The sequence below is a fragment of the Lactuca sativa genome, chromosome 9 (genome assembly GCF_002870075.4).
Source record: "Lactuca sativa cultivar Salinas chromosome 9, Lsat_Salinas_v11, whole genome shotgun sequence".
NCBI classification, from domain to species: domain Eukaryota; kingdom Viridiplantae; phylum Streptophyta; class Magnoliopsida; order Asterales; family Asteraceae; genus Lactuca; species Lactuca sativa.
Genome location: NC_056631.2, coordinates 51,477,479 through 51,489,112, shown reverse-complemented (window position 1 = coordinate 51,489,112; position 11,634 = coordinate 51,477,479). Strand labels below are relative to the sequence as shown.

Here is an 11,634-nt window from a genome sequence, read left to right as displayed (position 1 = left end):
AAATATACTAAAACAAACTATAAACAAAGTAAATAAAATAGAATTATCAATCTGTACAAAAGATTTCAATATTCTTCTGATCCAACCTTATATGATGCCTCATATTACAAAAAAAGAGCATCACATATGAACGATTTAAATTAATTAGATAAGTAAACCAAACATGTTTATTGGAACTCTAGTTGCATGTTTATAGTTGGAATTTGGAAGCAAAGTAAATTACAACTAGATGAAAGATAAATAGATAACAAACTGCATATCTACTTTTTGATTGATTACAAAACTAATTTTAAAAAAAAAACTACATTCACAAGATAAAAATTGTTTGAACAAAGAAACCCAAACTTTATGATTTTTTCCATGTTTAGTCCAAAATTAGAATAATTTTCATTGTTGTTTCCAAAACTTCTTAATTTTGGTGTTTATCTAAAACTTTTCATATTTGGTCATATGATTTTGGTTCTTACTTTAAAGTTGTATGTTTGTTGCTTGGTATTTATTTCAAAGTTTTATATAGATTCTGGTCTTTCAAAAACTAATAGAATAATACCAATAAAATAAAAATAATAATAAAAGGATATGGACACCATTTTTGTAATTTAACTAAACATCTTTCAATGGCGCACCGTTAATTGTTAAATCATACACATAGGCCAAGAGGACTCATGTGTGTCTACTGTCTAGAGACTTGGTCCACAGCAGTTGCCACTAAAATATTTGTGCTTTTAAGCCTTTAACCCAATGGAAGCACTAGCAGCATGACTTCACAAGAGAACCTATTCTATGGAATCAAATGCACATGAAGCAGTTGTGGATCATACAGATACAGTTTTAGTTTATCATACAAAATAACCCCCAACTTTCCTTTCTTCTTCCACGCCTCATTGATCCATTCCTCAAACCCCCACCCACCCACAAACCCTAGAATTTCTGGAATCCAAGTGGGGTCGGGTTCTATTGGGGTTTTAACATCTGATCACAATCAACTACCTTATCCTTGACTTTCAATCTTCCCCATTATTACCGTTGAACTGGATATACAGGAGCACACAGTAGTTGGTGCTTTGTGTTGTTTCCTGGGTTTACTTTACGAGTTCCTATGACGATCTTGACTGTAAATACGCTCTTGATTTGAGGGGTTTTGAGTTTTGACTTCGTTTATTGATCATGGCTAGGCGGCATGGATGGGAACTTCCTGCTCACACTTTTCAGGTTCGATTTTGTGCTTAAATTGCTACTTCGATCTGCTACGTGTTTGTGTTTTCCCTATTTTTTGCAATGTGGGTTGGATTCTAAGTATTTTAAGTAAAAGTTCTGTCTAATCATGCTTAATTGTTAGAGATTGTGGTTCGTATGAGAATAAATCTATGAGATTTACCATATGAATCAACTGTCATTCTTACAAAAACACACACTACCATGTTTGAGGTTGATAAATCCAAATCTATCTAATCAATTTGCAGGTTGTGGCTATTACAGTATACTTCTTACTATCAGTTGCCTTCTATGCATTTTTCTCACCTTTTCTCGGAAAGGACATCTACGAACATGTGGCAATCGGTGTCTACTCCTTCTTGGTAAATGACCTTTTAACCCTTCAATCAGCTATCTCCATGTTCTTCATGATAACCATTGTTATCACTACAATCTTTCAGGCTCTCTGTGTATTTATCCTTTATGTAAGATGCACAGCTATAGATCCTGCTGATCCTGGCATTTTAATTGACCCAAACAGGGCAATTGCATCACCTTATAGATCCCATAATGGAACCGAAGTACCCGGTTAGTGATCCAAATTGTTTTGACCCACCCGCCCATTTTGTAATCTTTGAAGTAATTGTTTATTTTTGAATTGTGTATCAGGAAATGGATCATCTGTTGGAGAAGCTAGCAAGATTGGGTTTCAGAATGTTGGAATATATGAAAATGGTAGCTCAGGTTGCTGTTCAAAAATTTGGGGATTTTTTTGTGGTTGTATTGTTATAGAGGATTGTAGAAAAGATGAAGATATGCAACAAGGAGGGGAGGAAGAAGCTTTGTTTTGTACACTATGCAATGCTGAGGTATCTATTTTATTTATTCGATTTCTGAAGTTGTATTTTGTATACGCAACTTCTTATGATATATATGATTGTTGATTTTCTGGAAAAGTTATTTAAAATCTTGAGTTTAATTTGTTATAGGTGCGAAAGTATAGCAAACACTGCAGAAGTTGTGATAAATGTGTTGATGGGTTTGATCATCATTGTAGGGTAAGATCCAAATTCCAAAATGATTGAATGATTGTGTAGGGAGGAAAAATTAATTTTTATTCTAAATTATTTGTTGTGCAGTGGTTGAATAATTGTGTAGGGAGGAAAAATTACTTCACATTCGTGTGCCTAATGGCTGTAAGTGTTGTTTGGGTAAGTTGATAATCGAAAAAAATTTGTCATTTGATATTTAATCTATCAAAAGTAATTCTAAATATTTTATTGTGTTTTAATGTCAGTTGACTTTTGAATGTGGGGTCGGGATTGCTGTTCTTGTTCGATGTTTTGCTGATAAAAAATCTACAGAAAACCAGATTGCAGATCGCCTTGGAGATGGGTTTAGTAGACCTCCATTTGCAACTGTTGTGGTATCTTCACTCTTTCTAGTCATGTACAAGGACGAATTCGTAATTTCAACTTCATTTTTTTATTTTACCCTTTCTTCAGGCTATATGTACTGCTGTTTCTTTTCTTGCCACTATTCCACTATGCGAACTCTTCTTTTTTCACATAATCCTCATCCAAAAGGTTCCTCTCTTTTCTCTCTTTCTATACCTCAATCTCTAAATTTATATATATTAGAAATAACAATTTCTTACAATTATTAATACACAGGGGATCACAACATACGAATATGTAGTTGCAATGAGGACTCAAAGTGAGCCTCCAGGAGCATCGATAGATGGAATGGATCAACAAAGCCTGCAATCATCTCCCACAAGCTCTGCAATCACTGCCATTAGTGGAAGAAGCTCCCATGGCTTAAGCTTACAACACAAGGGTGCTTGGTGTACACCGCCAAGAATCTTTATGGATCAACAGGTTGTTAGTTGTTACCCTTTTAGAGTCTTTCATAATCTTCTAGAATGTTCTACAACCTTCTTTACCATGTGATTGATTATATCGGATTCTAAAATTATTCAGGACGAAGTGGTCCCGCATCTAGAACCAGGGCGCCTACCATCAACGGTGGATCCGGATGCAGTTGACAAGGGTAAGAATTTACCAAAACGCCCTGTGAGAATCAGCGCATGGAAGCTTGCAAAACTGGATTCAAATGAAGCAATCAAAGCAGGGGCAAAAGCGAGGGCCTCATCCTCTGTTTTGCGCCCTATAGGATCTAAATACGATCCTGACCGTTTATCAAGTAGCAATGTGAGTGGGAGAAGCAGCCCTTCACATTACAAATTTCATGAAAGGAGCCACTCAAAAAGCTCTTATCCGCCTAGTCGTGCCAGCAGGGATGATGACGTGGATACATGTAATCATAGTGTTAGTAATTTAAGCAGTCCGGCTCCTGGTAGAGACCATTTTAACCCTGTGTACCAGTCTTCAGCGAATCAGTCCCCATGGTCAGGGAAAAATGAGCCAATGGTGGTGTCACACGTGGCACCTCCTCCTCCTCTTCCTCCTAGGAGAAACAATAACAATAACAACTTGGGTGTTGGTGAAAGTACGAGATTGTCCTCGGTGTATTGGGATCAAGAAGCGGGGAGATTTGTTTCTGCTTCAACTACAAGAAGCATGGGTGGTGGCTCTTCCTCTCAGGCTTCGGGGTCGGAGCTTACGTATACGGGACAGTCGATATTTTTTGGTGGGCCGCTAGTTGGTGGTGGTCGGGGCGGGACCGGGCCGCCAGGTGGGGTAGCGGGTGGTGGTCAGAGGGGGTCGGGCGCGTTGAGTTATTATCAGCAAGGTAGAGCGCAGAGAGGAGGGCAGCTACCGGTGTTTGTGCCAAATGAGCAAAATCAGACTCCTAGATTATAATGAGATTGTTTATCTAATTTGGTTATTGGACTTGTGTAGATTTGTTTCTTGAATATTTATCAGCAAATTTTGTTGTGTTTCTTGACCTATTGCATGCATACCTCTGTCTTCAACACACTCAACCTTTGTGTCTTAAGGGTGAGACACCATTTTTTGTGTAGAGTTGGCCTCTTTTTGGCAAACACTTTAAACAAGTAATGATAATCAACTTAAGAACCCATCGTAAACAGCTCTTAATTTGATAGACATTATATAGCAAACATAAAATTAAATACATTATCAAAGCATATTGAATCCATCTAACTATGTTGGGTACAAAAGGGGTGCCATTGTGATTTGCATAAATGTGAGGGTTGTCATTGTGATGTAAACATATCTTGTGGCCAAGATTTGTGGTCATGTAACTGAATTCCCTATTAACACTCTCGTTAATTGGTTTTTCAAGGTCAGCATTTTTCAAAGTAATTTTTTTTTATCAAAATGGGGAAATATGTTTTTTTTAGTTAATTTGACTCCCAAAATACACAGTTTTTCATCCATCCGTACACAACCTGGTCCATTTCTGTCAGGACCAGCAAATACAAGAAACCTTTTCTCCTTTTCTCAATCCGCTTTTTCATATCAATATCCAAAGAGCCACAAAAAAGAATCCATCCTCATCATCATCTTGAAGCCATTTGAATATCTCTATGGGTGATTACGTTGATGACAAAGAAAACGAACATTGATGTGATGTTTAAGAAAAAGCTACAGTTTTGAGAAGATAATTCGATTTTGGTGGTGTTTGTTTGCTTTTAGGTTAAAATGGGAGGAGGAGGTAGGGGTCTAGATGAAACCGCAACATGGTCTGTAGCCCTGGTTTGTGCAATCATCGTTATAATATCGATCTTGATGGAAAAAGCTATTCATCATGTTGGACATGTAAATAGATATATATATATAATCCTAGCTCAACCTTTTATAATCATCTAATCCTTTATATATATAACGTTACATTGTTACAATATAACTAAACGATACATGCATTTACAATATTTCAGCATTTGAAACATAGAAATAAAGAGGGACTGCTTGAAGCACTGGAAAAGATCAAAGCAGGCAAGAATATTATCATTATATGAATGTTTCTTTTTGTGTATATATTGTATTTGATGATTGATATATAATATGTGTGTATTATGGTTGCATGCAGAGCTTATGATTCTTGGATTTATATCTCTGTCGTTGACATTTTGTCAGAACTCGATTGCTTCCATTTGTGTTTCTAAAATACTTACGAAAGATTTCTTGCCATGCAAAAGAAAACCCGATGGTAAAGAACCAGAAGATGACGAAGACGATGCTGAAGATGCTCGTCGCAGGCTTTTAATGTATGATACTCATCGAAAATTAGGAGGCGGCGAACCCGTAGAATGCAAACCCGTAAGAATTTAATTTCTACAATTAATTAGCTTATTTATGTTATATTCGTTTAAAATCATTTAACAATGGAGTTAATTAATTAATTAAATTATGTTTTAATCAATTAATCAGGGATACGAACAGCTTATAACAGTTACAGGATTGCATCAACTCCACATATTCATTTTCTTTTTGGCAGTTTTTCATGTTATTTATAGTGCCCTCACTATGATTTGTGGAAGAGCAAAGGTGACATTAATTTATAAATAATTTTTTTTTTAACAAAATCTATGAATTTTCTTTTGATCTATTTTGCTCATCTTAAAGCCTTTCTTTCGATGCAGATCCGTGAGTGGAAACACTGGGAAAAAGATATCTTGCAGCAACAACAATCCGGACACGGTGTTTAATTATTAATTACTTTTTTTTTTCGTTTATTACCAAAGTTTTATTGTGTTAATTTTTTTTTCTTCATATTTTTGATGATTTTTGTGATGATGTTTAATTATTTATGTAGATCCTTCAAGGTATCGGCTTACAAAAGAAATATCTTTTGTTAAAGGGCATGCCACCAAGACCGGATCCTCAGCATTCTTCTACATTGTAAGACTATTATATCACTAGCTTTAGTTCTCATGTTCTTATTCTAAATTATTAGATAACTGTTTGTTAATTAATAAAGTAATTAACAAACAAATAATTCATTGAATTTCAGATCTGTTTTTTCCGGCAATTCTTTACCTCTGTTGGTAGATCAGATTACATGGCGATGCGCCATGGGTTCATTTCTGTGAGTTCTACATTCTACAACCCCAATTTCTTTTCTCATTTATAAAAATACTAATAGTTATTTAATATATAATATTCATGACTTTCTTCTATTGACATATATATATACAGGTTCATTTAGCTCCTGGAAGTCAATTTAACTTTCAAAAATACATAAAGAGGTCACTTGAAGACGATTTTAAAATACTTGTGGGAGTAGGGTAATTAGTTTCATACACTCTTAATTATAACTACATGCATTATATGAATCAGTTATTTCAGCTGTATGAATTTTAATAAATTTGGCGACACTTTCAGTCCGTTGTTATGGACTGTTGCGGTTATCTATCTGTTTGCCAATGTTGAAGGTGAATCTTAATTTATCCAAAGTCCTTGTGTTTTTAAGTATAAATATCCATGCATACATATTATTACATAATAATAATAATAATAATAATACATTCATGATTTATGCATGTACACAGGAACTCATGCTATGATTTGGCTATCTCTATTCCCTGTTGTTGTAAGGATTTTCTCATGCATTTAATCAAGAAAAGTTAACGATTTCCTAATTATGTGATCAAGAGAGAGAATCTTGATTAATTCTTTACTGTTAATTAGTAACTTATAATGTTGATTTTGGGATAAAGATAATCTTAGCAGTTGGAACAAAGCTTCAAGCCATTATAGCACGAATGGCTATTGAAATCCAAGAAAGACATGCTGTTGTAGAAGGCGTACCTCTTGTTCAAGTCACGGATAATCATTTTTGGTTAAAGGATCCTTCGCTAATTCTTTCATTAATTCAGCTCACGCTCTTCATGGTACGTATCTTTCTCGTCGATCTCTCATTAGTTAACTATCAAGACTTGGGAGATATATATTAGTTATATACTACAATATAATTATTGTAACAAACATTTTCAGTATATATATACCATTTTGCTGTGTTATAAATTATTGCAACTTAATTTAATAGTTTGCTAACTTGTGAGTTGTGAATTTTTGTATGTCCAGAACGCGTTTGAGTTAACACACTTCTTCTGGATATGGGTATTAAGTTTTCTTTATCTTTTTTCTTACAAAAACTAGTTATATATATGCTAATTTATAAATATGATTGACTACGTACATGATGTGATATCGATTGCTACAGTATGAGTTCGGACTCTTCTCTTGCTTTCATCAAAAGCCTCTTCTTCAACTTGTTAGAGTTTTAATTGGGTGAGTTTGGTAGTTGTTTTTTTATTTAAAAGAAAAACAAAAGTGAGACCTTTTTGTTGTATTCATTCTTTGTGTTGGATCAAAAGTTTGTACTTTTAATCTTTATCCAATACAAAAAAAATTCCATGGTGGCTCTAATTGCATCACATATTCACATGTTAAGTATGAGAGTTATTATTGGGCATGCAAATTCGAAGATTTTGATATGGTTGCTTTATTAATTTAACAGAATAATAGTTCAAGTCTTATGCGCTTATGGCATCCTTCCACTCTATGCCCTTCTTTCTCAGGTACCTCTAACTACTATTCCCACTAATAACTAGGGTAAATTAAGGGTCAAAATGGATAATCTTTAATATGATGTTTTTTTTTTTTGTGCAGATGGGTTCGAAGATGAAGAGAACAATTTTCGATGATCAGACCTCGAAAGCCCTCAAGCATTGGCATAAACATGCAGTGAAAAAGAAGGATGCCAAGGGGCAATCTGGTCATCTTCCGACGTCTGGAAATGCTGCAGCACAAAGTGCTACTCCAGACTCTGCTGACGGGGGTCACGCTTCCTCGGGCCAATCGGCTCACATTGTGGCCAGCGTAGACATTCCCCAAGATAAAAAGAACGCCTCATGATTGATCTACCCCTAACTTGCTTTGATCTTCTAGCTCATTTTGTGTTTGTTGTTGATTAAATTAATTAATATATATATGAACCTAATATATACTAGAAGATATATTCATGATGATGAGAACATCAAAGAATGGCATACAAGTATATGTGATTATGTTTAGAAGGTACATATATTGTTCCCACTCAATTGGTTCCTTATTTGTAATTTACATATTTCGGTTTCATGTCTTATTATTTGTGCATTTTGTTATCTTCTTCATTCCTATCTAATTAGATGTGGCACAATTGGTGTCTAGTAATAGGTTAAGTAGACCATATAATTTGTAGTATATATTAGTTTGATCCACAACATTTCCTCTCTTATTCTTTTTACAAATTAACTATATGTTAAATATGTATGATTAGAATATCTTGTTAAATGTGTGCCGCCTTGAAATTTGGTGACCTAGACCCGAAAGGAAGTGAAAAAACATGACGTCATATATTGACGAGATAAGTGTTTCGAGTAGGCTTAGGACCGATAGGCCTTAAGCCATACACGACAAACACTTAACCCATGGGGGTGGGGGACTCCCGCGGTATGAACATTTTTTTGTTATTCCAAATTTCCTTGTATATGAGCTCATACCTATAGTTGCTAGGGTTGTACGGTTATAAATATTTTTAGATAGAGATTCCCATGTAATCACTTTTGAAACAATCGTTAACAGAAGAGTTCCAACCTTGATGCTTTTTCCTTTAGATCTAGTTTTGTGAGTATTTTTTGTATCTTTGGTCCCTTTATTGGAGTTTTTGGAGAACTTCAGAAGCATATGAATGACTTAAATGATTTCTAGACTTGTTAAAAGATAGAAAAATGAGTATGCATGCATTCCCTTGTGTCATGCATGAGTTTTTGGTTTTTTTAGAGTTATGGTTAGAGTTTAGAAGAGATTAAGCGATGAAAATGGATAGCTTTATCCATTAAGTCACTTAAAAGATCCAGATCTGAAGTTTTGAGCTTATGACTTAAGGGAATAAGTGCTTAATAGAAGGAGGTTAAAAGTTATATGACACGACGCGAATTTTGGGTGTCGTGGCACACTTTAGGGGTTTTCACAACTATTTTTTCTTATAGTGGGTGCAAAGCGCATGGTCTTGGTCACGATGTGCTTTTGTTGACTTTGACCATTGACTTTTTGACCAGTTTGCCTCTTGCTTAAACTTTAAGGGTTCGAGATAAAAGAAAGATATATGATTTCAAGCATGTTTTCTATTATGTATGTTGAAGATAATTAAAATATAAATGGTGTTCTTATTCTCATACATTTCATGACATTATGTTGCACATTAGTACGATAATTGTATGGAAGTATAAATGAAAGATATATGATTTCAAGCATGTTTTTTTTATTATAACTATTCTATTGGTAACTTAAAATATAAAGGAAAATTTTATGAATTCAAAGTGTAGGTAAACCATGATTTCAAGAATAGTTTGTACTTTATAGTGTGAAAGAAAAGTCTATGATTTCCTAAGAAAGGATATAATATGTTTTCGAAAAATAACTTATGGTATGAAAGAAAGGGTTATGTTTTAGAGTATAATTATGTTATGTTTTTCAAGAATAGTTTATACTATATGAAAGTTTATATAAAGTTTTGAAAGAGAATTTGCACAAGGGTATATTTTGGAAGTTTCAATAAAAATGTATAAAATAATATATAAATGTTTGTGTCTAAACTCATGTATCTCACGAGGCGTTTTTGTTTTACTATGTTATATTATGGATGTATTTGAGGTTAGTATTTAGAGACTAGAAGAAGTTTGGTGTCATATTAGAAGCACTTTTGAATATTAGATGGAGTGAAGCTTGTAAATAGGATATTGTTATAATATGTTGTTGATTCTTATTTATTTGTTATGGTTGTTGTTAATATGAATTTAGTAACATTTAATTTTATTAGTACTTAAACAAATGCTCAAAAAGTTTATTGGACCACATTTTGGTAAAGTGTGATGTAATAAAACATTTTAAACCACAGAATATAAAAAGCATTGTAAAATGGGTGTTACACTAAGTCTCTTTCGAAGTTCTTATCGAGTGGATGTGAGTTGGTGGGTTAAACTTCTCAATTCCCTTTACTGTAACTTTAAAAGATGACTATATGGTGGACTTAGTTAATTCCAATATTAGGTTTCTAAATTGCACATCATTGAGTCGTTTTTATAAAATATGCATATATGTGTCTTGCATTATGCTTTGTATTTGGCAATAAGTCTCTTATAACTGCAACAAGCCTGTATTAATAATGAAAGTGGTTGCATTGTTAGTCTTGAATGAATGTTAACAATAAGTTGATTTAAACTTGTACCTTGTGTTGTTCAGAAATTAATGGTAGATCATTTCCATAATCATGAGAAGATCATTAAATACTAGTCTAACAACCGCTTCGAGTATTAGTTATTTTCAACACATATCACTATCTACAAAACTAAAAAAATATAGTTATTGACATCCCTACCCACATCTTATATGAATTCCTTGATGCATATTCCTTTTTAGAATTAACCATGTAGCTCAATTACCATTTGACAACACTTTATTCACACCAAATTAACTCCTTGAAAGTACATATAAAACTTAGTAAAGTATTTTTTACCATCTAACATTGTTAAGACATTCATCTTAACATTATAACTTGGGGTTGTTCTTCTAGGGTTTTTAGCATATGATTAAATTCTTGCATAATGTTCTTCTAAGTTACCTTCAATGAGACTAAATACATTAAATTGTCTCCCAACACTAATCTCAATACCAAACTTCTTTATAATTTCTAATCTACGTTCTTCAATACTTATTTTTTATTTTGCAAGATTTCCTTAGTGTAGTGACCTCTAATCCAAGCAAAGGTTACAGTGGAAACCAACTTGAAGCTCATTGTACGGTTGGGGTTAAGTTTTAATTATTTATTTGGAAATATTATACATCCCCCATCCATGAAGCTGAAAGTCTTAAGGTACATTCTCTACAACAATAATTCACTAAAAATCTCTTATGGTTATTCTTTTAAAAAGTTGAAACGCAATTGCAACAACATAATTTCATAACATAAATTTCATCTATTAGGTATTTTAAAATCTCATCCCTAGATTTTTACAACGTTGGGTAAGATTGAAAATCGAATAAATATCAAACTAAGGATCTCTCCCACATTCTTCATCTAAATTAGCATCATCTGATCAAATGTTTCATATTCTTCAACTGGTTGTGATTTTGCATCATGACACAACTCACTCAAAAACGAATATATGTTTATCTTGTTTAAACAACTAATTTCATCATAAGCTCAATGTCAATAGATAATTGTCTTGTCTGATAGCATATTCTCGTTACCTTGAATCCTTGATCCATATAATGTATTAATGTTCCTCTTCACTTACTTCTTTCTTCTTCCTTCTCTTTTGGCTTAGTAGAGTCGGTTCCTCTTTTCCATGAGGTCACCGCTTTGAAACCCAGCATCATTATTTATTCTCTTTTTAATAAATTTGTAAGATTATTGGTATAGTACATACAAAAATAGTTTTTTTTTTGAAACGTCAACCAACCTATT

General features: G+C 33.5%; 2 protein-coding genes across 2 annotated transcripts; both read left to right on the top strand.

Annotated features, from left to right (window-relative positions):
- Window positions 1-661: 661 nt before the first annotated feature.
- LOC111921248 (protein S-acyltransferase 21) lies at window positions 662-4,106 on the top strand. The gene is made up of 10 exons (XM_023916823.3): window positions 662-1,212; window positions 1,464-1,577; window positions 1,656-1,782; window positions 1,864-2,063; window positions 2,184-2,252; window positions 2,334-2,405; window positions 2,492-2,620; window positions 2,700-2,780; window positions 2,868-3,074; window positions 3,177-4,106. Exons 1-10 carry the CDS (start codon window positions 1,168-1,170, stop codon window positions 4,017-4,019), a joined length of 1,887 nt encoding a protein of 628 aa, XP_023772591.1. The 5' UTR covers window positions 662-1,167; the 3' UTR covers window positions 4,020-4,106.
- Window positions 4,107-5,213: 1,107 nt separating this feature from the next.
- On the top strand, window positions 5,214-8,207 carry LOC111921330 (MLO-like protein 5). The gene is made up of 13 exons (XM_023916893.3): window positions 5,214-5,441; window positions 5,553-5,669; window positions 5,765-5,822; window positions 5,938-6,023; window positions 6,136-6,210; window positions 6,321-6,409; window positions 6,507-6,556; window positions 6,674-6,714; window positions 6,842-7,015; window positions 7,209-7,244; window positions 7,348-7,415; window positions 7,645-7,705; window positions 7,797-8,207. The coding sequence occupies exons 1-13, from the start codon at window positions 5,217-5,219 to the stop codon at window positions 8,040-8,042; spliced, it is 1,326 nt and encodes a 441-aa protein (XP_023772661.2). The 5' UTR covers window positions 5,214-5,216; the 3' UTR covers window positions 8,043-8,207.
- Window positions 8,208-11,634: the final 3,427 nt, after the last annotated feature.

What these genes read in the sequence shown, in the direction of transcription:
- LOC111921248 (XM_023916823.3), top strand. Translation starts at nt 1,168, where the DNA reads ATGGCTAGGCGGCATGGATGGGAACTTCCTGCTCACACTTTTCAG. An exon ending in TCGGTGTCTACTCCTTCTTG is followed by an intron (nt 1,578 to 1,655) that starts GTAAATGACCTT and finishes ACAATCTTTCAG; the next exon opens with GCTCTCTGTGTATTTATCCT. An exon ending in GTACACTATGCAATGCTGAG is followed by an intron (nt 2,064 to 2,183) that starts GTATCTATTTTA and finishes AATTTGTTATAG; the next exon opens with GTGCGAAAGTATAGCAAACA.
- LOC111921330 (XM_023916893.3), top strand. Translation starts at nt 5,217, where the DNA reads ATGATTCTTGGATTTATATCTCTGTCGTTGACATTTTGTCAGAACTCG. An exon ending in AACCCGTAGAATGCAAACCC is followed by an intron (nt 5,442 to 5,552) that starts GTAAGAATTTAA and finishes TCAATTAATCAG; the next exon opens with GGATACGAACAGCTTATAAC. An exon ending in TCTATGCCCTTCTTTCTCAG is followed by an intron (nt 7,706 to 7,796) that starts GTACCTCTAACT and finishes TTTTTTGTGCAG; the next exon opens with ATGGGTTCGAAGATGAAGAG.